The sequence below is a fragment of the Lissotriton helveticus genome, chromosome 1_1 (assembly GCF_964261635.1).
Source record: "Lissotriton helveticus chromosome 1_1, aLisHel1.1, whole genome shotgun sequence".
Classification (NCBI taxonomy): domain Eukaryota; kingdom Metazoa; phylum Chordata; class Amphibia; order Caudata; family Salamandridae; genus Lissotriton; species Lissotriton helveticus.
Genome location: NC_136057.1, coordinates 1,356,515,285 through 1,356,543,055, shown reverse-complemented (window position 1 = coordinate 1,356,543,055; position 27,771 = coordinate 1,356,515,285). Strand labels below are relative to the sequence as shown.

The 27,771-nt window shown below is 46.2% G+C and overlaps 1 protein-coding gene across 13 annotated transcripts in view; it reads left to right on the top strand.

The window, feature by feature from the left end:
- TNRC6B (trinucleotide repeat containing adaptor 6B) overlaps positions 1-27,771 on the top strand; it is a 1,174,734-nt gene that overhangs the window by 960,451 nt on the left and 186,512 nt on the right. For all 13 annotated transcript variants that reach the window (XM_078683361.1, XM_078683372.1, XM_078683380.1 and 10 more), the window contains 4 exons: positions 1,699-1,849; positions 3,436-3,573; positions 4,247-4,423; positions 17,236-17,382. In XM_078683361.1, the coding sequence (XP_078539487.1) occupies positions 1,699-1,849; positions 3,436-3,573; positions 4,247-4,423; positions 17,236-17,382 (613 nt within the window). The remainder of the gene's footprint in view (positions 1-1,698; positions 1,850-3,435; positions 3,574-4,246; positions 4,424-17,235; positions 17,383-27,771) is intronic.

Here is a 27,771-nt window from a genome sequence, read left to right as displayed (position 1 = left end):
GCTCAGCTCAACCTAGCGATCTGGCTCCTGAGGTCATAGTTTGGTTACCTCAACCTTCCTCCAGAATGCATGAACATTATTAAAGAAGCTAGACGTCCCACTACTAGAGCATGTTAAGCTGCTAAGTGGAAACGCGTTGTCATATACTGCCAAAACAACCAAATAAATCCCTTAGATGTATCTATTCAACACATCATAGGATATCTATTACACCTTCAAAAGTGTAATTTAGCCTATACGTCTATCAGACTACATCTTGCTGCCATTGCAGCATACTTACAAAATAGACAACATCTATCTCTTTTTAGAGTACCAGCTATAAAAGCTTTCATGGAAGGCCTTAAAAGAATAATTACTCCCAGAACGCCACCTGCACCAGTGTGGAACTTAAACATTGTTCTTACTAGATTAATGGGTCCTCCCTTTGAACCATTACATAAATGTAAATTGCAATTCCTAACCTGGAAAGTAGCTTTCCTAGTAGCAATTACTTCTCTCAGAAGGGTTAGTGAACTACAAGCATTTACCGTTCAAGAACCTTTTCTGCAAATGCATCATAACAAAGTGGTTCTTCGTACTAATCCTCAATTCCTTCCTAAAGTCATTTCACCATTCCATCTAAATCAATCAGTTGAGCTGCCCGTATTTTTCTCACAGCCTCAAACAGTCGCAGAAAGAGCTCTACACACCATAGATGTCAAGAGAGCATTACTGTACTATATCGAAAGGACACAAACTTTTCGTAAAACAAAACAACTTTTTGTGTCTTTTTCACCGCCACATAAAGGCAACCCCATATCAAAAATCAGAGATCGCTAGGTGGATTGTTAAATGCATATAAATGTTACCAGAAAGCCAAACGTACGTTAACAATTCCTCCAAAAGCCCATTCAACAAGGAAGATAGGGGCTTCAATGGCATTCTTGGGGAACATTCCCCTATATGACATATGCAGAGCAGCTACATGGCTTACACCGCACACATTCACAAAGCATTACTGTGTATATGTGCAAACTAAAGAACAAGCCACTGTGGGCCAGGCTGTAATAAAAACACAGTTTCAAACAACTGCAACAGATACAGGTGGTCGCCGCTAGGTGTGGGTACTGCTATACAATCTATGCATAGTGTGTAATCTGCAGCTCAAATGCCTCGAACGGAAAATGCTACTTACCAGTATGCATCTGTTCTTGGCATGTAGAGCTGCAGAGTTACACACGCCCACCCGCCTCCCTGGCTATCTCTATCTGTTCCAGTATTATCTTAATTAGATACAAATCACATGGACATCACTACCTCTTGTACAGCTCCATCACTTCCCTAATGGCGAAAAACAATCTCGGGATGGAGCCGATGCCCATGCGCAGTATCATCCAAAGGAGGAGTCACCTATCCCTTGACTTCCAAAGACTTTTCTACAACAAAACAAACTGCAAACATCCGGGCCCAACACTAGGTGGCCATCTATGCATAGTGTGTAACTCTGCAGCTCTACATGCCAAGAACAGATGCATACTGGTAAGTAGCATTTTCCTTTCTCAGCTGTCAGTCATATAAAAATAGAAGTTGGAGTTTGAGTTGTACATATAACAAAGTGTTTGGGTAGAGGGGAGGGATGGTTACGGTGTTGTCCGTCCAGTCTCTGCAACTACAGTTGTACTTTGCTTCTCTCATTTGGGCTTGCCCTTTGCTTCACAGCTTGTCCGTATGGTGAACGCCCTCCAGCAACAGCAGCAGAGACAGCCCAGCATGAAGCACTCCCCTTCTCACCCAGTAGGCCCTAAGCCGCACATGGACTCAGGGCTCACCGACCTTCAGGCCAAAGGGCCGATGTCTGGGTTTGGATCTGGTCAGTATTACAGTCACCTAATTGCAGTTGTATTGTCTGTCTTTTAACTTAGTTATTGGATGTGCAGAGTTTGTGTAGTGAAACGTTTTGTAAGCGATTTATTTCTGGAGAAACACTGATGCTACAAGTTGCATTTCGAGGTACACAAGTGAGGCTTTGCAACTCGTTCCTCTGGGTGAAAAGAGTTGCATCAGCAGAGCTGTGTGTGGGTGGTAAGCTTACGTGCCTTGGCAGAGCTCTGTAGGGGATTCAGTGGAGCAAGATCAAGGTTGCTGAAGGCTAGGATGGAGGTGTATTGGCAACACTGTGTACCCCAGTACAACTGTAACTTGAAGTCTGCACTCTAGGATTGACCAATTAAACTGGACTCTGCATGCTGCTTTCTAAGTCATTTAAATAGAATCTTTTGTTAGCAGTGGTAGACTCAAACTTTTTCACAAGTTTGCACCACGCCCGACTAAGAATAGTTTAATGGTTTAATTAATGTTGTCAAAATCAGTGTGCATTATTTACCAATAAGACATTTCTAAGTAACCCCAGATTGCAACCCAAGTTCTGCGTTGAAACCCATGGGCAAATCACAGGTCTGTGCATTAAACACAGTATTCCTACAGTGATCAGGCTCCTATAGTCTTTGCAGCTGCACACTAAAAAGCTTCTTTTGTGACAGAAATCAGTTTATTACAAGAAAGAGAATATCTTTACTGCTTTCATATCCATATCTCTCTGATTTACAGCTTTGAACATTCAATTATTCCAACTGTATTCGGAGGGCATTCTTCAACAGCAAAGCACAAGTAAAAATATGTGCCGTGACCTAGCATATCACGGAGTAAATTGGCCTATTAAAAAAGATACTGGTTACCAGGAAATAAACGTCTCTTGCATCTGCGCCATTGGTAGGAATTGGGATGTTAAAATGTGATGTTAGCAGGTGTGTAGCAGTTAAAGCCAGCCAAAAGAAGCTTGGCTTGACCTACTTTCAGCCTCCTGACCAGTTAGTGTTCTCTCATCCATACCAAAATGTCTTTACATTGTTTGAGATCTTTCTTTTTTTTAGTACTGTGGCTGCAATATGTTATTAATTCTTAGGAAAATATTTCTCTCCGCTGTGCAATATCCCTCTTCGCCTGGAAGGAGCTCTTGAAAGTGGAGAATATTTACAATTGTTACTTTGAGAAGGATAGCCATGCATATGATCCTTCTCAGAGTCACAAGGTTAGACAATCCCAACCATGACATTTTAGTAGTGAATACGAAAATGTAACTATACTTGGAGTGGCATGATACAAATAAGTAGATTGCTTATTTTCTAGAGAGAAAGATTCTTGAAAGTCACTCTTTTGAGTTACCTAACCTTTTAAACTCATCCTATCCCCTGGCCTCTTATCTTTATCTCACTTATCACCTGTCCTTTTATTTACAGTGGTCACCTGTCCTTAATCTGAGCTGTTGGGGGAATGTGACTTAAAAGTTTACGTTTGCATTTAGGTATTGTTTGGCCAGTGTCTTGAACTACTTGTTGCTCTTGGTGATTTGTTGCATTGGAAACCTGCCTGCCTCATAGATGAATCAATTTTTTTCAGGCTTTGGCTCAAACAGCATGGATTATGGTATCAGCGGTGGGAAAGAGGCAGGCTCTGAGTCTCGCTTTAAACAGTGGACTTCCATGATGGATGGACTCCCCTCTGCTGTGTCACAGGAGGTCAATATGCACAAGAATGGTAAGTCAGAATTTTCTGGAGCTGCGTCTAGCGGGAGTGACTTCTCGACTGTAAATGTAGGTCCTGGTGTGGATCCAGCTGTTAATCGTTGGAGGCCCTGAAGCTTAGTGACTGTTTTTGATTAATATACCTGACTTGATTATCTTCTCTGTCCTTGTGTATTGTCCTGACAAGCTTGGTCCACTGACAGTAGTGGTAGAATGTCAGTTTTAGAGAAACATAACTGAGCTTCCCCTTTCTCTTTTCCAACACTGAAATTCCTATACACATGACTTTATGAAGCCAAGAGCAAGATTGCGAACAGAAAACTATTTGTGCTTACAGCAGTTAAATGTGGTTATCTAGCTTCCATGGTAGGCTAGCCATTAGTGACTAATTTCAGACTAGCTCTACAAAGTGTGTTGTGTTGAGGAAATCTATTGAGACTAGAGTAAAAAAAAAAAAAAAACCTCATCCACAACAAAATTGTTGGGAGTTTTCAAAGATTTTGAATAAGGTGTTAATTTTCACATTAACTATATCCATATATGATATGGGGTCTCTCTTTTAGTGCTCAGTAAAGATATGTATTTCTGAGCCTTTTGTCTCTTTATTTTGTTTCAAGTGCTGTGATGTGCATAGAAGATTATCATTGAAAGAAGGTCAATACTGCTTTCCCTTTTCCCCTCTCAAGGTGCCATTGTTCCCCCTGGCAAGGCCCGTGGTGGCTCACCCTACAACCAGTATGAAATGATGTCTGGTGACCACCTTGGGGGCCACCCAGGTCCGACAGGTGATAGCTGGCTGCCTGCCAAATCCCCACCAACTAATAAGATTGGAAGCAAAGCCAGCAATGCCAGCTGGCCCCCAGGTATTCTAATGCAAACTTCCATCATTCTTAATTATTCAGTTACTGATCCATTTGTTCCATCTCACTTATTTTGCTATCAGAAATATATTTGAAAATAATGCTAAAAACGAATTGAAAATGTGTGTTCGAGGCATCTGAGCGGCAGATCTCACACCGAGCATTAGATCGCCACCTGGTGTTGGGCTCGGATGATTGCATGTTGTCGTCTTGGAAGAAGTCTTTGTAGTCACGAGATAGGTGACTACTTCCTTCGACGATAGTGCGCATGGGCATCAACTCCATCCTTAGATAATTTTTTTCCTCCACTGGGTTAGGATGCAACTTTTCCACTCAGGTTCGAAACCTACTTTCTAAGTAGTTCGACGAGTCAAAAAAGTTACTTAAACTCTTCTAAGCAACTTTCGACATCAAGAACCATCGACTCTATTTCATCAGCTCGATTCCGGTCGTCGACGCGGGCCGTTGGGCCTATCCACGCCGTGAGGCCTACAGCTCATGGAAAGGATGCCGTTCAATAAATGCCCCCAGTGTGGAACAAAATTTCCGCACAGTAACCATCACAAGGTTTGTAACCTGTGCTTATCACCTGAACACGACGAGTCCAGCTGTCCAGCCTGCGATTCCTTTCGATCCAAGAAACCTATTCGAGATCGAAGGGCCCGTCGAAACATCATGCAGAGATCCGCTCCGGAACCAGAGGACATCTTCGAGGGTCCAGATGTTCCCGATCAAGATTCCGAAGATCTCCAAATCGTATCTGGGGCAGATGACACTGCTGACTCCATACCTTCAGGTCAACGCATGAGTACTACTGCCCCAACACCAAAATCGAAGGCAAAGGTCAACACTCCATCTCCAGGGCCGAGTCGAGACCGAAAAACTACTTCAGAAGCCCGGCCTTTGAGCCTGGCTCCGAAGAAAATACAAAAGCCTTCCAGTAGTTTGGGACCGAGCAAACCGCAAGTGCAGATACCACCAGCTCCCTCTGCACCGAAACCGAAAGAAGTCCCGGTTCCGAAAACAGCTCCGAAACCGTCGACTTCGAGAGACAGACCGGCTTCGAACATTGTAAAGCCGGTTTTCGACGCTTCCAAGCCCACGAAACCAGCTTTGGCTTCAAAACCAAGGTCTACATAGCCAAAACCGACGCCAAAGGACTCTGCCACAACTCCTAAGGCTAAGGGCAAAGAAAAGAGACAACCACGCTCGGAACCGAAAAAATCAGCACCAAAAGCAGTTCCTGAAGAAGAAGCTTTTTCGCCCTGATCCTACACAGAAAAAGCTATATATTGACCCAAAAACAGGACATTGTCCCTACTGACAGGAAGAGGAAGTTAGATATAGCACCTCCAGTGCCTGTAAAAAAGGACTGTGCAACATTACCTATACGCCCTTCTAATCCTATACCTCCCTCTATTCCACCTCCTCTTTTTCACCTCCTCAAAATTCTCCTACTCATTTTTCACCACAACATACACCTCATAACACTGATAATGATGACATTATGGGGGGAGGAGATGACCCAAATTACCCTTTTACATACCCAACAGATCCACCTGACTGGGAGTACCCAATCCCACCAGATGATGCAACAGATGTACCGGACATCCCTGATCCATACACATATCCATCTAAACCATCACCTCCAGAAGATAATATTGGGTTTGGACACTTAATCAATAGAGCTGCCATCCATCATGGGGTCACAATGCACGCTGAGAAAGCAGAGGAAGATTTCCTACTAGACACTTTTGAGCAATCCCAAAAGTCAGTTCAGATATTACCTATGATAAAAGGGGTTATTAAGCATGCACCAGAAGTGTTTAAAGTTCTCTTCCAGGGGATCCTCATCAATAGTCATAAGCACTGAATATTCCCGCCCATGTGCGGGACCCCGGAAACAATATAAAAATATATATGTAAAAAACACATATATCTCGCTCCACATATATGTTTGCACATATATTATTTTTCTCACACCAATGCAGCTCCATAACTGAGGCTAAAAACAATGTAAACACATATACATGCACTGCAATTAGCAAGAAAAGCAAAAGAAAAAAACACATCATGTCAAATAACCTTTGAACTTTGTGTTTTAATGAGTATACCACTCATAAATTCTGAAAATTGCTTGTAAATAGACATTGTTAGCCCTCAGGCTGCATTGCAAAACAATAGCATAGAAAATGAAACCATTTTCAACAAAAAAACTGGCACCGTGCCTTTAAGGCAGCCATGACCCCGGGCTTCCCATCATGCCTCAGGGGTGACAGTTAGGTCAGTTGTTCTTTCCGGCTCCTTCAGTCAGGACCCTGGTGAAACAGCTCCCTTTCTTTTTGGCTTTTTGTCAAAAAATATTCTTGTTATCTACAATTTTTTGCTTTCACTCGACGTCTTTTGGACTTAGGGTGTTACTGCTACCTTTTTTAGGCTTAAAAAAGGTGATTTTTCTGTCAAAGATGCCTTCTCTCTTTGACAAGTGCCCTTCATGTGGAAGGAAGATGGCCAAGACTGACACTCATTCAGTGTGTATCCTGTGCCTACCAGCTTCATTCCTCGAAGACCTGTGAACACTGCCAGGTTTTATTAACCAGAACTCTTAAGGAACGTGAGAGAATTCGTGTTTATGGGCTTTCTGAGAGAGGAAGATCTCCCAAGAAGCAGAAAAGTCGGAAGGCGCGGTCGACGTCGAAAGAAGCCCCGACGTCGGCGTCAACGGTGACGAAGAAGATGTCTTCAGCGTCAACATCCAAGGTACCTCCGCTACAGACAGCGTCGAGGGATAGGTCGCCGTCGAAGCGGAAGAGTTCGACGGCGAGCCACATGACGTCGAAGCAGCATCGTCATGCTGCGACGTCGAGGCTTTCTCCGTCGACGCCAGGCCACCGGCGTTCGACGTCGAGTCATCCTCCGCCGACGACGAGTCATGGTCGTTCGGCGTCGAGGGAGCCTTCGTCGACACATAGTCGATCGACGTCGAAGCAGCCCACGTCGACGCCCGATCAATGGCGTTCGACGTCGAGGCAGCCTCCGTCGCATTCAAGCAAGCAGCATTCGGCGTCGAGACACACCCCGTCGCCGACAGAGCACAGGCGATCGGCGTCGAAGCAGCCTCAGTCGTCGTCGAGTGGACGTCCTTCAACGGCGAGATGCTCTATGCCGAAGGGATCGGTGTCGAGGAAACCGCGGTCGACGTCGAGAGAGCGTATATCAGCTCAGCGCTCGGCGTCGATGCAGCCACTGTCTATGGATCAGCGGAGAGCCAGAGAACAGAGCGTTTCCCAGTCAGTGAGCATCACTCCTACAAGATCACAGGAGAGGTCGCCTTTAAGGCAGGTGCTGCAGGAGACGGAAGGTGAACCATTGGACCAGTCTCGGTCTCAATTCGGTTCTCCAGGATCAGCATCGGCTGCGGAGGTGGGACAATCTCCGGTGCATGAACCCCCTGCCAAGAAAAGGAGGGTCGCAGAAAAGAGATCTCGGTCGGGATCTTCCTCTAGATCTCAAAGGAGCCGATCCTCGTCCTCCTCATCATCTCACAGTGGCGGATCCTCGGATGGACGAAACAGCGGTTCACATAGGGAGAGATCCAAGTCCCATGCAGGATCGCAACAGGATAAAGTGGATCAACCTCCATGGCCACGTTCACCTGTGAAGGATACCACTCACAAATCTCCTTCTATTCATCTTTCTCCAAGGTGGAATAGACCCCTTCACCACTGGGCAGAGGACAAGGCGATGGCTGATCGGCTAAAGGCATATCGAAACCAGGCTCTTCCCCGAAAGGAACAGTCTCGTTCTAGACATTCAAGTGCGAAAAAATCTTGTCACAGAGATAGATCTCCTTCTAGAACGCGTTCAAGTAGAAGATCTAGGTCCAGGAGGACCCGTAGCTCTTCAGGTTCTTCGAGGAACCGTTCTCACAGGGATTACTCTCCGACCTTGACGAACAGTCCACGCTCGAGGATATCTCCAACTGAGGATATCTTCTCGTTCCAGGACATCTTGGGCAGGGGAGCCCTGAAGTTAGGAGTGCCTATGACTGCTCCTCAGATCAAGACGACAGTCATATTTGAAACCCTACAGCACAGAACGACACCCAAACCTTTGTTGCCGTTGGTTCCGGGTATAATGGACCCAGTGAATGAAGTCTTCCTGACTCCGGCAACGGTGAAGTCCGTCCCAGCTAGAATTCTCAAGAAGTATCGTCCTCCTGATGAGGATCCTTTGTTCCTCAAATCTGATCCCCCGCCTGATTCAGTAATCATTGCGGCGGCTAGAAAATCCAATGCGGTAGCTTCTTCATCCACAGTACCGCCGGATAAGGACAGCAAGGTGCAAGACTCATGGGGGAGAAGAGTTTGTAACACCTCGGCTTCTTTCCTTAAGGTCTCCAATGCGGAAGCGCTGCTTGGCAGATATGATAGATCTCTGTGGGACTCACTTCAGAGATTTTCTGATAAACTTCCTCCGGAAGATAGGAAGGATTTTGAGGAGATTCTGTTGGAGGGCGGTCAAGTCTCCAATCAGATGATAGGAGTGGCGGCAGATGGAGCAACGCTGGCTGCGCATGGTTATGCGCATGGAATCGCAGCGAGGAGATCCTCATGGTTGCGCCTTACAGCATTGAAACCCGAGGCTCAAGCCAGGATTCTAAATCTTCCTTTTTCAGGCAAGTCTCTCTTTGGAGCGAGTGCTGATGAGGAGATGCAGAGGATGAAGACTGAGTTAGACACCCTCAAAGCCGTGGGGCTTGAAAAGAAGAAGGAATTCCGTAAGAAATTCAGTTCGGACAACAAGGGCTCTTCGAAGCAGAGGGTTCAAACCCCTCACTGGCAGAAGGGCCAGAACCAGCAAGGTCAACAAAAGTCGCAATACAAAGGCAAGCGCAATTCCAAAGGCAATGGGAATCAGCGACAAGGCAACAACTTCAATAAATCTCAGCAGAAGCAATGAGTCTTCACTTCCCCCAGCGCCGTTGTCCACTCCAGTGGGGGGAAGCATTGCGCATCACAGGACAGAGTGGCAGACCATTACGAAAGATCAATGGGTGTTGTCTACGCTGCAGAATGGGTACTGTCTTCGTTTCCATCGTCTACCTCCACCCGTTCCTCCGATGTCAACGTCAAGTCACCAGCTACAAAAGTTAAAGAAAGAAGTAGCGACACTCCTCGAGAAATCAGCCATCGAGAGAGTGCCGGTGGTGCAAAGGGGGGAAGGAGTATACTCGAGGTATTTTCTGGTCAGAAAAAAGGGCCAGAAAGAGGAATACAGGCCCATTCTGGACTTGAGAACGCTCAATCTACATGTACGAAAAGAAAAATTTCGCATGTTGGCGCTTCACCAGATATATCCACATCTCAGGAAGGGGGATTGGATGTGTTCGGTGGACCTTCAAGACGCATATTTTCATGTCCCGATACGTCCAGACCACAGAAGATTCCTTCGTTTTCGGGTGGGGACCTCTCACTACCAGTTCAAAGTCCTCCCGTTTGGGTTGAAGTCGGCTCCCAGAGTGTTCACAAAGTGTGTCGCAGTGGTAGCGGCAGCTCTACGTCGCAGGGGAGTCTTCGTATACCCATAATTAGACGATTGGCTGTTGAAAGGTCCAACTCCAGACAGCGTGAGGAATCAATTTCGGACATGCATAGAACTTTGTCAACATCTAGGTCTGCATGTCAACCACAAGAAGTCGGTCTCCCATCCCACTCAGAAGATTCACTTCCTAGGAGCTCTGCTAGACTCCGAGGTAGGAAAAGTGTTTCCTTCGGAGGAGAGACAGTCTTCAATAGCACTCAAGTGCCAGCAAGTTCTTCGCAACAGGTCTCAGAAAGTGCGAAGGATAGCCTCTCTCTTAGGATCGATGGCTTCCTGCATATTCTTGGTACCGAACGCCAGACTTCGGATGCGTCCTCTTCAGCAGGATCTGGAGGACAAATGGGACCAGCAATCAGATCGCTGGGACGATCAGATCACTTTGTCGGAGGTGGCACGGTCCTCCATTCAGTGGTGGATGAAGAAGCAGAACATGCAAGTGGGTTTTCTCTTCCATCAGCCTCCTCCTACACAAACGATCATCACAGACGCGTCATTACAAGGCTGGGGGGCGCACATGGGCCCTCTTCAGGTGCAGGGTCTGCGGTCTCCCAAGGAAAGCACCTACCACATCAACTTGCTGGAGTTGAGAGCAGTCCACCTGGCTCTCAAAGCGTTCCTTCCCTCGCTTCAGGAAAAGGTGGTTCTAGTACAAACAGACAACACCACCACTATGTACTATTTAAACAAACAGGGAGGGACACGCTCAAGGACACTGTCACTAGAAGCTCAGAGCATCTGGCATTGGCTTCTGGCTCGCAATTTGTCTGTTCAAGCAGTCCACCTCCCAGGAGAGCAGAATGTGAGGGCGGACGCACTAAGTCGGCACTTCGAGGACAGAGAAGACTGGGTTCTCAACGACGAAGTGCTAGACGACGTTTTCCAGTCTTGGGGTCGTCCTTCCATAGATCTCTTCGCGGACGACGTAAACAGCAAATGCCCAAACTTCGCCTCAAGGTTTTACCGTCCAGGAACGAGAGGGAATGCTCTTTTGATCGACTGGTCAGGGGAATTTGTGTACGCCTTTCCACCACTTCCGCTGATCCCGAAGGTGGTGAGCAAGCTGAACCACTCGTGCACAACGATGATCCTGATCGCCCCCGACTGGCCGAGGCAATGGTGGTACACGGACCTACTTCACTTGTCAGTGTCTCCTCACAAGAGGCTTCCTTGCAGGCCGGACCTATTATCGAAGATGAACGGGAGGATTCACCATCCCAACCTTCCATCACTGAACTTGGCAGCATGGCTCCTGAGGTCATTCAGTACGGCCATCTAGGACTGCCACAAGACTGCATGTCCATTCTGAGAGAAGCACGACGTCCTTCCACGAGACATTCTTACGCATGCAAGTGGAAGAGGTTCTATATGTGGTGCGTGCAGAATGGTCACAATCCGGTGAAGAGTCAGGAAGAAGCAGTTCTTCCATACTTGTTGTATCTGGCCAAAGCAGGTTTGAAGTTTAATTCCATTAAGGTGCATCTAGCCGCTATAACTGCTTATAGGCGATCACCTTCGCAAACCTCTTTTTTCCAGTTGCCAGCAGTAAAAGATTTCATGCAAGGTCTGAAAAAGGTATATCCTCCTGTACGGCCTCCTTCTCCTCCCTGGGAGCTGAACTTAGTACTATCAAAGTTGATGGGCCCTCCTTTTGAGCCCATTCATAAAGCTACTTTACAGCATATTTCCTGGAAAGCGGCTTTTTTGGTAGCTATTACGTCAGCCCGTAGGGTGAGCGAAATTCAGGCCCTATGTACTAAAGAACCGTATACAGTTTTTCATTTGAACAGAGTGGTGCTCAGAACGCACCCTTCTTTCCTGCCGAAAGTGGTGTCAGATTTTCATGTCAATCAGTCTATCTCTTTACCCACTTTTTTTCCTAATCCCTCTACTCCAGCTGAGAGGGCTTTACACTCGTTGGACCTGAAAAGGGTTTTAAAGTTCTATCTGGACAGGTCCAAGTCTATTCGACATTCTGATCAATTGTTTATTAATTACGGATCGATCAGAACTGGCTATGCAGCATCGAAACGTTCCATTTCCAGGTGGATCGTTTCGTGTATCAAGCTTGCTTACCAATTGGCGCAAAAACCTCTGGGGTTTACTCCTAAAGCACATTCCACCAGAGGTAGAGCGGCCACTACGGCTTATCTACATGATGTGCCCATGTCTGAGATTTGTAAAGCGGCGACCTGGAGGTCTGTCCATACATTTACCAGACATTACTGTCTTGATTCTGACACTAGAGCAGATACCCAGGTGGGCCAAGCCTCACTGAGGAATCTGTTTAACAGCTGAGTTATTTGGCTGTTATGGTTTGGTTGGGTCATGTACTTCTCATTTACCTGCAGGTGGTTGATGGGCTTGCTATTCTATTCAGTGCTTATGACTATTGATGAGGATCCCCTGGAAGAGAAGGATTAGTTACTTACCTGTAATCCTAGTTCTCTTCCAGGGGTATCCTCATCAAAGTCATAAGCAACCCACCCGCCTCCCCAGGTAAATGAGATTTTGGTACTATGTCACTCTTGTGGTTGAGCCCTGTCTTCAGGGTTATGCAAAGAACAACTGACCTAACTGTCACCCCTGAGGCATGATGGGAAGCCCGGGGTCATGGCTGCCTTAAAGGCACGGTGCCAGTTTTTTTGTTGAAAATGGTTTCATTTTCTATGCTATTGTTTTGCAATGCAGCCTGAGGGCTAACAATGTCTATTTACAAGCAATTTTCAGAATTTATGAGTGGTATACTCATTAAAACACAAAGTTCAAAGGTTATTTGACATGATGTGTTTTTTTCTTTTGCTTTTCTTGCTAATTGATGTGCATGTATATGTGTTTACATTGTTTTTAGCCTCAGTTATGGCGCTGCATTGGTGTGAGAAAAATAATATATGTGCATACATATATGTGGAGCGAGATATATGTGTTTTTTACATATATATTTTTATATTGTTTCCGGGGTCCCGCACATGGGCGGGAATATTCAGTGCTTATGACTTTGATGAGGATACCCCTGGAAGAGAACTAGGATTACAGGTAAGTAACTAATCCATCCTGGACGTGCTAGGATCATAAACCCCAGGATAGAAAAGAAATCTAGGCCTGCTCCTGGAGATCTTGCCTACATTAAGGGACAACTGCCTTTAGATTCCTTCGTCGTTTCAAACGCACGGAAAAGAGCAAACTCCCAAACATCAGTTCAAGTGCCACCTCCTGATAAAGACTCAAAGATGATGGACGCTTCAGGTAAAAGAATAGCTGCCCAAGCAAGTAACACATGGCGCCTAGCTAATACACAAGCCCTTCTCGCAAGATACGACAGGGCTCATTATGATCAGCTAGAAACACTCTTACAGCATCTACCTGACCAATGTAAGGCACAGGCTAATGACCTTATCCAAGAAGGAAAGTTAATTTCTCTTGCTTCTATCAAGTCCACACTTGACTCAGCAGACACTGCTTCTAGACGAGCAATAAACACTAGTATCCTCCTTAGACGCCATGCATGGCTACGCATCTCAGGATTTAAGCAAGAGGTGCAAACCACCATATTAACTCAGCCATTTAACCAACAGCAGCGTTTTGGCCCAGCTGTAGAGAGACCACTTGAAAAAATAAAAAAGGACACCGATACTGTCAAATCAATGGGAGCTTTGCAGTCACCACAAACAAGAGGCTCCTTTCGTCGCTCCTTCTATAGAGGAGGCGCCAAACAAGTTGGAACAGACAATTCAGCTTCCTTTAAAAGCAATACACAAACATCCTCCAATACGGGATATTTTAGAGGAGGCTACAGAGGCAATAACAAGGGTAGAGGTCGAGGCAATAACAATCGAACCCCTCCCACCACAAAACAGTGACTGCCTTCCGCTCCCCCAACAGCATTCCACTCCTGTAGGGGGGAGACTAACAAAATTCCTACCTGTCTGGAATTCCATCACCACAGACGAGTGGGTAAGACGGATTATCCAGTATGGCTACTGCCTAGATCTTACAGCTACCCCTCCACATATACCACCCAGACAGCGTCCAATGTCTACAGAACTTCTTACGCTGCTCAAACAAGAAGTTCTATCGTTGCTTCAAAAGGACGTAATAGAAATAGTCCCATTACAGCATCAAGGAACAGGGGTTTACTCGCTGTACTTCCTAATACCCAAGAATGATGGGACACTTAGACCAATTCTAGACCTCAGGCCCCTCAATCTGTATATACCCTCAGATCATTTTCATATGATCACTTTACAAGTGCTCCCATTGTTTCAACAAGGCGATTTCCTTACTACACTAGATCTCAAGGACGCCTACTTCCACATTCCCATACGTCCTTCTCGCTGGAAGTATCTAAGGTTTGTACTAGAAGGACAACACTATCAGTTCAAAGTCCTTCCATTCGGGGTCACAACTGCACCAAGAGTGTTTACAAAGTGCCTAGCAGTAGTAACAGCACATCTCAGGAGGCAACACATCCATGTCTTCCCATACCTCGACGATTGGCTCATAAAAGCCAAGTCATTCAACCAGTGTGTCCAACACACATTTCAGACAATTCAAACATTGCACAACTTGGGGTTTACAATCAACTACACCAAGTCGCATCTCCAGCCCTCTCATGTACATCAATACATAGGGGCTACAATAGACACATCTACAGCTCTAGCTTATCCCAGTCCAACCAGGATACAGAGCATTCCAGCCTTAATCACAAGGTTTCAAGACCAACACTCTCTCCCAGCTAGAGTGTTAATGAACTGATAGGCATGATGGCATCTTGCATTTTTATTGTACCATATGCAAGACTGCAAATGCGCCCATTGCAGGAATGTCTAGCACATCAGTGGAACCACGCTCAAGGACAACTTACAGACCTGGTGTTGGTGGACAGCTGCACACATCGCTCTCTGCAGTGGTGGAACACCAAGAACTTGTCCAGAGGGCGGCAGTTCCTCTGCCCTGTTCCACAGAGAGTACTTACAACAGACGCATCCTTGAGAGGATGGAGAGCCCATCTCCTACATCATACAACTCAGGGAAGATGGACCACTCAACAAAAAGTGCTCCGCTTCAATCACCTGGAGCTGCTAGCAATATTCCTAGCACTAAAGTCCTTTCAGGTACAGTTACAGAACAAAGCTGTCTTGATCCGAATGGACAACATGACAGCCATGTTCTACATTCAAAAAAAGGATGCACACATTCTCTGCAACTCTCCCAGCTAGCACAGAACATTTGGAGATGGGCCATTCCACAAAACATATATCTGCTAGCTAAACACCTTCCAGGGGTTCACAATCAGATTGCAGATCTGTTAAGTTGGCAGACACAACAGATTCACAAATGGGAACTACATCCGCAAGTTCTTTTACCAATCTTTCACAAGTGGGGTCACCCAGACATAGATCTGTTAGCCACACACAAACGCAAAATGCCCAACCTTCGCCGCCAGGTTTCCACACCCGCTGTCCAAGGGCAATGCGATATGGGTGAACTGGTCAGGCAGATTTGTGTAGTACTGCGCAAGCTAAGACGACAGTCTCTCAAAATGATCTTAGTAGCTCCCACATGGGCACGCCAACCGTGGTTCACCATGCTGCTAGAACTCTCTCTAGTTCCAAACCAAAGACTGTGTCTGACACCATCCATGCTAACGCAGAACCATGGAGACATAAGACATCCAGATCCAAGTCAACTGAATCTGGCGATCCGGCTCCTGAAGTCTTAGAGTTTGGTTACCTTAACCTGCCACCAGACTGTATGAATATCATTAAAGAAGCCAGAAGACCGACTACTAGAGCTTGTTATGCAGCAAAATGGAAAAGGTTTGCCATTTACAGCACCAATATTGAAATCGATCCCTTGGATGCTTCCATCCAGAATATCATATGCTACCTTCTACACTTACAAAGATGTAACCTAGCATACTCATCTATACGGCTACACCTTGCAGCCATTGCTGCGTACCTACAAAATAGACAACATCTGTCATTATTTAGAGTACCTGCAATTAAAGCATTTATGGAAGGATTAAATAGAATAATTCCTCCTAGGTTACCACCCTCACTAGTGTGGAACCTAAACATTGTTCTTCCAAGGCTCATGGGACCCCCTTTTGAACCTTTACAAAAATGTGAACTGCAATCCCTCCCATGGAAAACAGCTTTCCTTATTGCTATTACCTCTCTTAGGAGAGTGATTGAGTGAGATTCAAGCTTTCACTATAGAAGAACCATTTTTACAATTACACAGTAACAAAGTGGCCCTAAGAACAAATCCCAAATTCCTTCCTAAAGTCATTGCTCCATTTCATCTAAACCAATCAGTAGAGTTGCCAGTGTTAAAGAGCGCTTCTCTATTACATTGACAGGACTAAATCCTTTCGCAAAACAATTGTTTGTAGCTTTCTCGCCATCACACATAAATGCAACCCCATCTCTAAAGCTGGGATTGCAAGTTGGATTGTAAAATGCATACAAAATTGCTATCAAAAAGCAAAACGTACATTAACAATTCCTTCTAGAGCACACTCCACATGCAAACTAGGCGCCTCTATGGCTTTCTTAGGGAACATTCCCCTAGAAGTAATCTGCAAGGCAGCAACATGGTCTACAACACATACCTTCACTAAACACTATTGTGTTGATGTGCAAGCTAAGCAGCAAGCTGCAGTAGGTCAAGCTGTCCTCAAAACTCTTTTTCAAACTACTGCAACAGATACAGGTGACCACCGCTAAGGGAGACACTGCTGTATAATCGATGCTCAGTGTGAGATCTGCAGATCATATGCCTCGAACGGAAAATGCTACTTACCAGTAGGCATCTGTTCTTGGCATGTAGAGCTGTAGAGTCACACGCCCACCCGCCTCCCCGGGACCTGTATCTGTTCCAGTTCTATCTTACTTACATATACACGCATGGACATCCTTTTTTCTTTCTACTTACTCCATCATGGCGAAAAACAATCTAAGGATGGAGTAGATGCCCATGCGCACTTTCGTCCAAGGGAGGAGTCACCTATCTCGTGACTACAAAGACTTCTTCCAAGATGACAACAACATGCAATCATCCGAGCCCAACACCAGGTGGCGATGTAATGCTCAGTGTGAGACTCTGCAGCTCTACATGCCAAGAACAGATGCATACTGGTAAGTAGCATTTTCCTTTTTCATACCACCTTCCTGAATAATGGTATGAAGGGTTTTATCTTCCTGCTGCAGAGTTCCAGCCGGGCGTGCCGTGGAAAGGCATCCAAAACATTGACCCGGAGTCTGACCCCTATGTTACCCCGGGCAGCGTGCTGGGGGGCCCTGCCACATCACCTATCATAGATACTGACCACCAGCTTCTGCGTGACAACACCACAGGTATTGGCCACAGCTTGCATAAGAAGCATCATTAAACAATCATGTATGGTGCGCTTGGTGTGTAGCTGTATTAAGGACTTCGAAGGTTGTTTTGTTGGGAATGCATATAGATCCTTTATATTTGGGGTGGGAGGGAGTCAGTATGTAGTCCATGACCATGGGGCGCTCTCATCTCTTTCCGGATGTTATTTTTCATTGATCCTGAGTGGTATAAGAGCATTTCCCATACCTGGCTGTATGCAGTACATGTGTACAGTTTGCTAACCTCTTTCTTTGGGGATTGTTAAGTGAGTGTACCATGTCTGCCTCTATCCAGTGGATGATGATGGCTGTTCTTCTGTTGCTCCTAGGTGGACTCTGTAGAAAACCTTTGAATCTTTGAGTAAACCGTTAATGTAAAGATCATGCATCCTCTCAATCACGTTTCCTAGGTACAGCAACCTAAAACAAGATAAAATCACCATTATGGTCACTGGCACCCAAACACTTCGGACACAGTTTTCTACCAAGCACTCCTCATAGTGTTGCATGGTACCTATTTGCAGGCACGTCTACACCGTGTCAAGGCTATGAAGTGCTATATACATGCAATTAACTTTGATTGGGGGAGGGGGCATAGTTTTCTTATGTTTGCAAGTATTTAATTTGCAAACCACAATCTTCCTTAAAGACAAGATTCTTCTCTGGATCCATTCCAATTCTTCCACTAGTTTGTTTTAGTTCTCTGCTTCAGTTTGTTGAATGTCTCGAGTCCTCTCCCATACATTGGAGTGGGATTGCAGGGGGCTGCATCAGATTATTTTCAAGAACTGCTCCTGGGCTATGAACCTTGTGAGGAAATGGGGTGTAATAAATGGTGTGGTTGTGCAGCCTCACTGTGAAAATATTTTTAAAAAAACCCTCTTTCAACGTGCAGGTATCAGCTGTACTGTTCTTCAGTGGTTTACCTCATAACAGAACTAACAATCTCACTTAAATAATTATACCTCACCAGCAATATCAGTCCTGCAACGAATCTCCCATGGATCAATCCTATTCCCTGCCCTGTTCAACCGCTAAATGGAACCCCTTGCAGTGATCCCGAAACAAGCCAAAATCGCCTACCAACTCCATACAGATAACACCCAACTCCACTTTAAAATCTTGTTATCCAAACACACCCACCACCTAAATTGCACCCTCTGCATGGTACAATACTGACTAACTAACAATCACTTAAAATCTTACCCTAGCAAAAGTGAACTCCTCCACATCCAACCTAAAGGACAGTTGCTTCCTGTCCATAACTGGCTTGACAACCTAACTGCATTAAACTGCAAACTTTCTAACTCGAAGTCTCTTGAGATTACACTTTAAAATAAAAATAAAAATGTATTCATTTTCCGAAATAACAAGAAAACAAAATGACTGTATACAGTTCATAGCATTGGCATGCCATTGACAAGTTTTACAGTTAAGCTGGCATGACTAAATATTACACAACATGGCTTCACAGACAATCACAATCAAGGCAGACATTGAAAAGAGGCAATACATGGCATTCAAACAAAAAAAATACATTCCATAACAGTATAAGGCAGTTCATACTCATTATAACACAGTACATCAAATAGCCGTAACAGACAACAGATAAGTTGTGAGAGGGCCCCAGATGTCCCGCGGTTTGGATGCCTTGGGCAGTTCTTTTGCATAACCGGTAAGCTGATCTCGACAATAGGTCAGGTCTTGGAGCCATAGTTTAGTGGTGGGCGCGCCTCTTCCCCCCCAACAGATAGATTCTACGCTTGGCCAATAGTAAGGCTATAGCTACAAACCTCCTGTGAGAAGCTTTGATGGTAGTGACCAGGCCTAAGAGACATAGTTGGGGAGTACAGGTTATGGGCAGCCCTATCATGAAGTGCAGAATCCGTGTGACATACCCCCAATATGAGCACACCTTTGGACATTCCCAGGCTAAGTGATAGAAATCGGCACTAGTCGCCCCACAGCGCCTACACCTGTCCAAATCTCGCAGACCATATCTATATAGCTGGGCTGGTGTGTAGTATAGTTGATGCAAATATTTAAAGTGTACCAATCTTAGGTTACCGTTCGCGGTCAACTGCCCCCTCAGACGGCAGCATTCAAACCACTCGTCTTCTGATATGGGATTTGGTAGGATCGCGTTCCTTTTAAGTGCAGATATATCTAGTGCAGCCCCCCAACCCCCCCCCCCCCCTCTCTGCGAAGCATGGTATAATCTCGTGACCAGCTTGGCCCGGATGTGGCAGTGTTCCGGAGCTGCAGTGCTTCCAGCACAGGCGGTTCCGCAAGAAATTAGGGATAAAGCGCAGGCATTGCAGAGCGCAGTCTAGTATAGATAAACAGCTGCATGGCAGGTACGCCGCCACCGGCAGCCACGGACGTTGAGGTGATGAACTGACCACCAGGAAATACAGCCTCCATTGTCGTCATACCCCTATCTTTAAGGGCCTTTATTGCACCGGGCTCAGCAGTAACAAAGTTCTGTATGGTATAATAGCGGCATACTGGGCGCATATAGTGGCAGTTTCTGTGCTCGTTTTCCCAGTTCCCTCCAGGCGGCGGCCGTGGTTTGAACTGTGTCAAACTCCCCTTTCTTGAAGACTGTGTGTGTATTCACTATCATGGCCTTAGCGGTATTGGGTGGACAGCACCCGCCTCCACCGCAACATGGGGAATGTAAGCCGGGTCCTGCTGCCAATAGAAGGCGTAATGGGCCTGTGCACAAAGGTAGTACAGCTGAAAGTTGGGTGCCATAAATCCTCCTTGGTTATATGGGAGCGTAAGCGTTTCCCATTGAAGGCGAAGTTTCTTAACCCCCATCTCTCTCCCCCCCCCCCCCATGCCAACGTAATTAGATGGGAGCAGAGTGTATTGAAAAAATGATGCGTCATTGGGACAGGAATATTGAAAAATGAATACAGAAAACGCAGAAGAATTACCATTTTCATTAACGCTATACGATCGGCATAGGACAGGGGTAACTTGATCCAGACCTTCAAGTCGTGTGATGGCTGTGCCATAATTAGATTGTATTACAACTTGCGGATCTCTATGGAGCCATATTCCTAGGTATTTAACAGTGTCAGTACACCATACTAAGGGATAGTCCGGGTCGATTGGTGGAGTGCAATCAGTGAGAGGCAGGATGACTGATTTAGACCAGTTTATACCTAGTCCAGAAAACCACTCAAAAGTGATGTACTCCCTCATAAGGGGCGCCAGATGCGTAGTGGGTTCCCGAACATACAGCACCATGTCGTCTGCATAAATGGAGACTGCCAGGGGGCGTTGGTGAAACCGTAGGGCCGCATGAGCATATCGCTACTGCTGGATGCAGGCATGCCGTGTGCCGCGCTGAATATGAATCACCTCTAAGATGTGACCATTAACCCGCACCCGTGCAGTAAGACGTGTGTAGAGCAGTTTTATCCAGTTAGTAAAAATAAAGGGCACTCCCATACGATGCAAAATTGCAAACATGTATGACCAGAAGATAGTCAAAGACCTTTGCGGCGTCAAGGAGCACTGACACTGCCGGTAGACTGGGCTCGAGTACATGCATGACCGCAAAGTGTGCCCGCAGGTTATGGGATGTTGAGCGAGTAGGGACAAACCCAGATTGATGGGCAGCACCATAAATGTAAGGAGTCATTTCAACCTGGTCGCCAGAACTTTTGCTAAAATTTTTACATCAGAAAACGTTGCTCCCCAACATCCCTCCCCACCCACTTCAGCAATGGAAACTTGCTGTGACACCCCACCCCCAAAGAAAACAACTGGGCAGTAGCATTTTTGCAACATAAAAATTGGGAAAACAGAAACCAATGCAACAAAGGCACCAGGAGGTGCTCTAATGTAAGAAAGAACTTTGTGGGGAATCTCCATACAGTGGGGCACTAGTAGCCTTTGGCACCATGTCAGACATGGGTTGGTCGAGATATAAAGTGAAATGCTGAACATTCATGAGCATGAAGACAATTAATCGTCTCTAACCCATGAAAAGTCTTGTATACCATCCCAACATAAGTCAGCCCACAACTATACAATCATAAGCTAAAGATTACATATAACCATTGTAACATGTAAACATTTCTCATCATGGCCTAATGTGATATAGTAGCCACCCATTTCATGGAGATTACTAAGAGCAAAAAGAAAGGAAACAACCCATGCAAGAAATAACTGCATACAGCAATAATGGTCAAGTGACAGCGCAAATCTGACGTAATCAACCAGCAGAGTCCGAGTCCGCTCCCCTTCTCATGCACCGCCTTTATCCGTTCAATCTGTCGAATGTATTAAAGTGCTTCCTTGGGTGTCAAGAAGATGCACACTTTTCCCTTGTGTTGGATCCTCAGCTGAGCTGGGTAAAGCATCGCATACTGGATGTGGAGGGATTGCAATTTTTTGGGGGGCAGATTGAAATTCCCTGCGCACTTGCTGCACTGCCAAGCTGAAATCAGGGAATAATTCAACCTTCATTCCCTGATAGTTCAAAGTATCTTTCGCTCTAGCCAGGCGAAGCGCAGTTTCCAGGTCACGATAATTCAGAAGCCTGGTTATTATGGGACTGGGCGATGCCCCTGGCACAGGGCGGGCGGCCAGCGACCGATGGGCCCTTTCCACGATTAACACTTTTGAGAAGTGTTCCACCCCTAATAGTGTTGTGAGCAGTGTCACGACATAGGATTCCAAAGACCCAGTGTTGGTTGGTTCCGAAATTCCAATTATACGCAGATTGTTTCTGCGGGAGCGTGCTTCGATGTCCTCATTCTTGGCCCTTATTACCTCCGGTATTTTCTCCATGCTGGAGCATGATGTGCCAACCGCCTCCACACGATCCTTCGTAGTAGAGATGCGCTGCTCAGCCTCTGCAATCAGAGTGTCATGTTTCTCCAGCTTCGCTGCCATATTGTCTATGCGCAAGTTCAGATGGTCGATCTTGGCATCAATGGAGAGTAGGCTCTGTTGCATATTCATCAGCATACGCTCTAGTTTAGTGCTCGATCCTGCTTCAAGATCTGGCTCAGTGTCGGAGGCTTTGGGAGTTTGGGGCTTAGAGTTCTTTTTTGCCTCAAACTGCAGTATGGTGTGCTGCTTATTCGTTCTTCCCATATTGAGGCATGAGGAAGAGTGCGTACACACAACTGGAGTGAGATCGTACGCGGGGGCAGATGGCGGGGCACCAGGGGATCACCAAGGCGCCACTGTCACAGCAGATTTCGCAGGACCCTGAAAAGTACAGTATTACAAGATGTTTGGTGCATGTTTTCTTGTTGCGACTTACGCCAGCGCAGACCACCAGCTGCTAGGTTTTTGATATGCCGGGGCCTGCAGCTCAAAGTTCCACACAGTCGGTACGGCATCAGAGATACGCAAGCAGCAGTAAAGTTAAAAGTTGCACAGTTCAGCAGCAGGGATACTCTCCAGTTAGGCGCAAGCGACGCAACCAGATAATTGACAACCCTCTGATTTGCACTCGTTCCAGCACAGCCTTCTTCGAAACCCCACACGCTGCAGCTTGCTCATCCCTCACCGCAGCCTGTCCATTGGCAGAGTGTTGTGGTGGTTAGTGCACAGATACAGTGCAGCACCGGTAAAAATTAGAGTTATAGTGTGGGCACTGTAATAGGGGACGGTGGTAATGCAGGCTCAAAGGTCCCAGGCTTTGTGGAGCTTTCCCTTCATGGCACCTGTAAGAGGAGAGGATCACATGAACTCCTCTGTGTCATGCAGAATAGATCGTCACAGGGCTCCCAACACTGTGATAATCTCCAGAGCTCCACTTCCTCATGTGTCAGGCCGTTGAATATAAAACCCCAATACCGCATGCACAGGGCCTACAATGTGCAGAGGGAGAAGTTTCAACTGTGGCCTAGTAGACACAGCCGCACACCCGTTTCCCAGCGTCAGGCCGGAGCATCAAGAGCGGGGCGGCCGGCGCATCAGATATTTACCGGGCGTGCAGGGTCGAGCAGCGGGATCGCGGCAATCAGGCAGACAGGCACTGCGAGTGTCGCCACTTTCCCGGATATGTCCCGGGAGCCACGCAGTCTCACAGCAGCAGGCCGGGCGGGTGGGGCCACAATACAGAAGCCTCACCTTCTCACGCCGGTATCTGCAATGGCGGGTGAGCTCCGCGGCACGAGAGTGCACGGACGCTGACCTCAGACCTCCTGCAGCTCAGCAACAATAAATCAGCGCGCTGGTACTCCCGCAGCTCCTGACCTTCGCCGCAGGATCCGGGCACAACGGCGGGGCAGTCAGCAGGCACCCTCAAGGAGCTTAGAATTGTACCTTCACCGCGGGGCCGCCTTCTAGCGTCAGGGCAAAGCAAAGTAAAACAGGCAGTTACAGGGTTATATTCGCCAAGGCAACGGCATCAAAGTGCGCCTCGATAGTCAGAGAGGCAAGATATGTGAAGTAGAGCTGTGGATGGCGCCAATATGGCAGGATAGTAAGCGGATAATAATCTCAACCGGCAGAGCTGCACTACAGTGCGGCCATCTTGCTCTGGGCTCTCTAGCGCCCCCCTCTTGAGATTACACTTGACGAAAACCTGAGGATGAAAGTCCACATCAATGCCTCAAAAAAGTGAATTTTTCATGCTGAAACACCTAAAAAAAAAAATCGGATCCTTCATACTCCCGGAAGACTTAGACTGTAATGCAACAATCCCTGTTTCCCCACAAACCTACCTTATCTCTATGAAATCCACACTCAATGCAGCTAACAGACTCCTCTTTGGGGAGAACCTCTTTGACCAAATCACTCCCACTCTTAAAGTCAACTGGTTATCAAATGAAAAGTATATTCAGAACAACTTTCATAAACCATAAAGCTCTCTTCACTGAAACACCTATCTACCTTGCAAACAAAAGCTGGCGGACAGAGACCGTTGCGATGCTCAAACACTCTAATCCTACTTCACCCAAATTCAAGAAAGGAAAATAACTCACCTGATCATTCTCTGGGAATGCACCTAGAATATGGAATGCCCTGCCACAGGATCTTCGTACCGCTCAATCTTTGCTGCACTTCAGGAAAAACCTAAAACTACTTCCCCTGAACAAATACCAACACCCTACCTCCTAAACTAGTCGACCTTCTTGGCCACATGTCTCCCCCAATCTCCAATGTGTCTGGCCATTGGTGCTTCTGGATAGAATTGTGCATTTACCCCTCTTACCCCTGTATGAAGCAACCGTCGCTACCTCTGAACTCTTTCGCACAGCCACTACAACGCCTATTGTATATTATATACTGCATCATATTTTCTCTTCTGTTCTACCTGTAAATACTGTTGTTCAAATTCTGTACAGTGTTCTGATACCTTCGGGTCAAGATCACGCTATATAAAACTTGAAAATAAATAAATACTCCTCAACACCTTTTGGAGTCCTGGGCTTCATCTGTTCCTCTCAGCTCAATCCTGGGTAGCTGCGGCACTGAGCAGCAAGGCATACACAGAGGAACAAGTGTAAAGCATTTAAACAGCACCAAAACAATTGAAGAAGGTATCGACAAGACACAACAAATCCGACACCAATTTATAAAAATGCTGTATTTAACTAGAACGGAAAAGATCCACTGGAGTGTTCTGGAGATATGGATTTTACAAGCGATAATAAATCATTGGAATCTCACTCAAAGCGAACAAGCCTTGGCAAAGTCAACACATTTTTAACTTATTGAAAGGATATGTAGATACATTTCAATGCGGTCAGTTAGAAGTACATGGGGCAATCGACTCCGATGGTGAGCTAGTCAGGGGGACCAGCAAGGTCCTCAAGAACAGTTGCCTTCACAGGTGAAGCAGTCCTTCAACAGTTCCATGCACTTTATCTGCATTGCAATGGATTCCTATTGAGTGATCCTGATTCAAGGGATCAAGGAAGCTGATGATGCTCCATGGATGCTGTGGATGCACAGCAGTCGACTGGGTCTTACTGCAGAAATACCTCAGACCACAATGATGGTAAGGGGGTCCTTTTTACTCGGTCAACGTCCCTTGAAGTCCTCCCGGTTTGGCCAATGTCCAATCACCACTGGACTACCAGTAACCCTTATACCAGTCACTGGCCAATTCTTCCTTGGTCGATAACTTCCCTTCTGGGGATCACAGCTACTCCCCAACAGCACTCCCGGGCTCAGCGAGTTTGGGTGCAACTCTGTGCGTCGGGTCTTGGTCTTCAGTGCTGCACGGCAGCAGTGTTAGTGGGTTGAAGGCTTTGGTCAACCAACTTACCCCAGCAAGCTTCTTCAGCTGTGCTGCAAACATGAGTCTAGTCAGCTAGCCCTTTCAATTCTCCTGGCTTGACTGGGCTCTGGAGACTGCTTGTTCTTGAGCAGGACACAGCAGGCACAGTCCCTCCCTTCTCTGGCGACCAGCTGCTTCCTACCCTGAGGGTATTTTCTGAAAATAAATTGGGCACCTAGAACTCGGGTCTAGACCAACTTGGAAGAACCAAAAGACTGCCCTGCTACACAGAGGGACCAGCAAAGAGAGGCTACACCGTCAAAGACTGCACCTGCTGCACCCGGTGGCTAGCGAAGAAAAGGACCCAGCCTTTCGGGTCCTGCTGAAGGAGAAGCTGTCTCCCGGGCCCAGTCCAGCCAAGAGACTCTAAGGGGGTTTTACAGTTGAATGCAGGTTCAAATGCAGTTGGTTGAATTACAAGTATGTCAATATTTCGAAATGACTTTTCAGTTACTTTACAGTTTACTTTGTATGCTACTTTTTTGTTTACTTTTTCTACTCCGTGCAATATGCCTAGATATCACACTGGGACATTTCCTACAGAAAAGGTAAGTAAATCAGTTTTTGTACAGTTGCAGTTTTTCAGTGTTTAATACAAACCAACTCAACACTTGGAAGAATTTTCAAGGAAAACAGTCAATCCTATGGGAGGGAATGAAGTTATTTGTTTGCAGGTAAATACAAGTTTGTGGGGTTCCCCCAGGGTCGAGGATGCACTCTCTAAGCACCCTCAGTGGCACCAGGGCAGCCGGGTGAAGAGTGCTGAAGCCAATGTTATCCAATGGGGAATAGGGGCCTCTGGTTGCTAGCTGCTCACGAGCAGGGCACAAGGTTGTGGGAGCAAAGCTCCTGGTGTTAGGCTCAGGGCAAAGGGGAAACTGAGTTAGCACCTAAAGTACACCTGCAGCGGCACTGGGCCAGCTGGGTGCAGGGTGTTGTTTTTAGCTTCTGGTGCCCTGTTGATTTCAATGGGGATTCCCTGGTTGCAACAAAGACTGCAGGCTCAGGGACGAAGATCTTCTGGAGGTGACCACTGGCTGGAGAGGTAAGTTAGGTTGCAAAGCTAAGGGGCCCCCTGCTACTAATGTGAAGTCCACCTAGACAGGGAAATACATATTGTAAATAATCTAGGGCAACTTGAAAACAATAGAAATTTCAGAACATGTCAAATAAAATTGGTGACACTAGTATTTTAGAAAAATAGAAAACTATTTATTCAGCTGGATTGGCAGCTCGTCCAGCCTGTCCTAACTATCCCTCGTGAGATTTAATCTTTACACAGAAGAACTCCAATCTCTTGACCGGCATATGCTTCATGAACCAAGGTTTTGTCTTCCCCTATCTAATGTTTGCTATACACATTCAAATAGTATATCTGTTACATCCTTTTTGACGTATCAATGAATTGTATTATTATTAAACAGATTAAATATTGTCATAAGCATTAGAGTGTAGTGTGAATGTGTGATGGATGATTGTAGTAAGCATGTTGTACAAATCATGGTCTCTGTAGTGTCATATGAATCATGTATTTATAACTAAAACAGAATGACTAATTTTGAATAACATTTTTGTATTTTTCTAAAATACTAGTGTCACCACTTTTGACATGTTCTAAAATTTCTATTGTTTTAAAGTTGCCCTAGATTATGTACAAGAGGTAAGTTAGGCTGCCTTGGGATGCTGGGACACAGTTGGTTGGGACACCCAAGGCCATGGGACGTCTGGTGTAGGGGTGTCTTTAGGCGTCGGGTTTTCTTACCAACTCACCAGATCTTAGGTCAGGATCACAGAGGAGATGACCTCGTGGTTTTGGGCCACTCTAATTCGGGCTGTGGGCGTCTGGTGCAGAGTGGTGCAGACTTTTGGTTTTGGCCAGAGTCTGCAAATCCGGTGGTCACGGGAGACAGTCTTGGGTCTGGAAGGCAGGGTAGGCACTTTGGGTTCTTAATGCTGCTGGCTGCAGGACACACCGGGATTTTGCTGGAGCAGGTTTTAGGTGCGGACAGGCCAGTAGGGCTGGGACGAAGTCAGTGAGCATCGTCCTCTTCTTAGTTTCAGCACAGCTTCTTCGGTCCTTCTTCTTCTGGTCGGTTCTTGTCTGA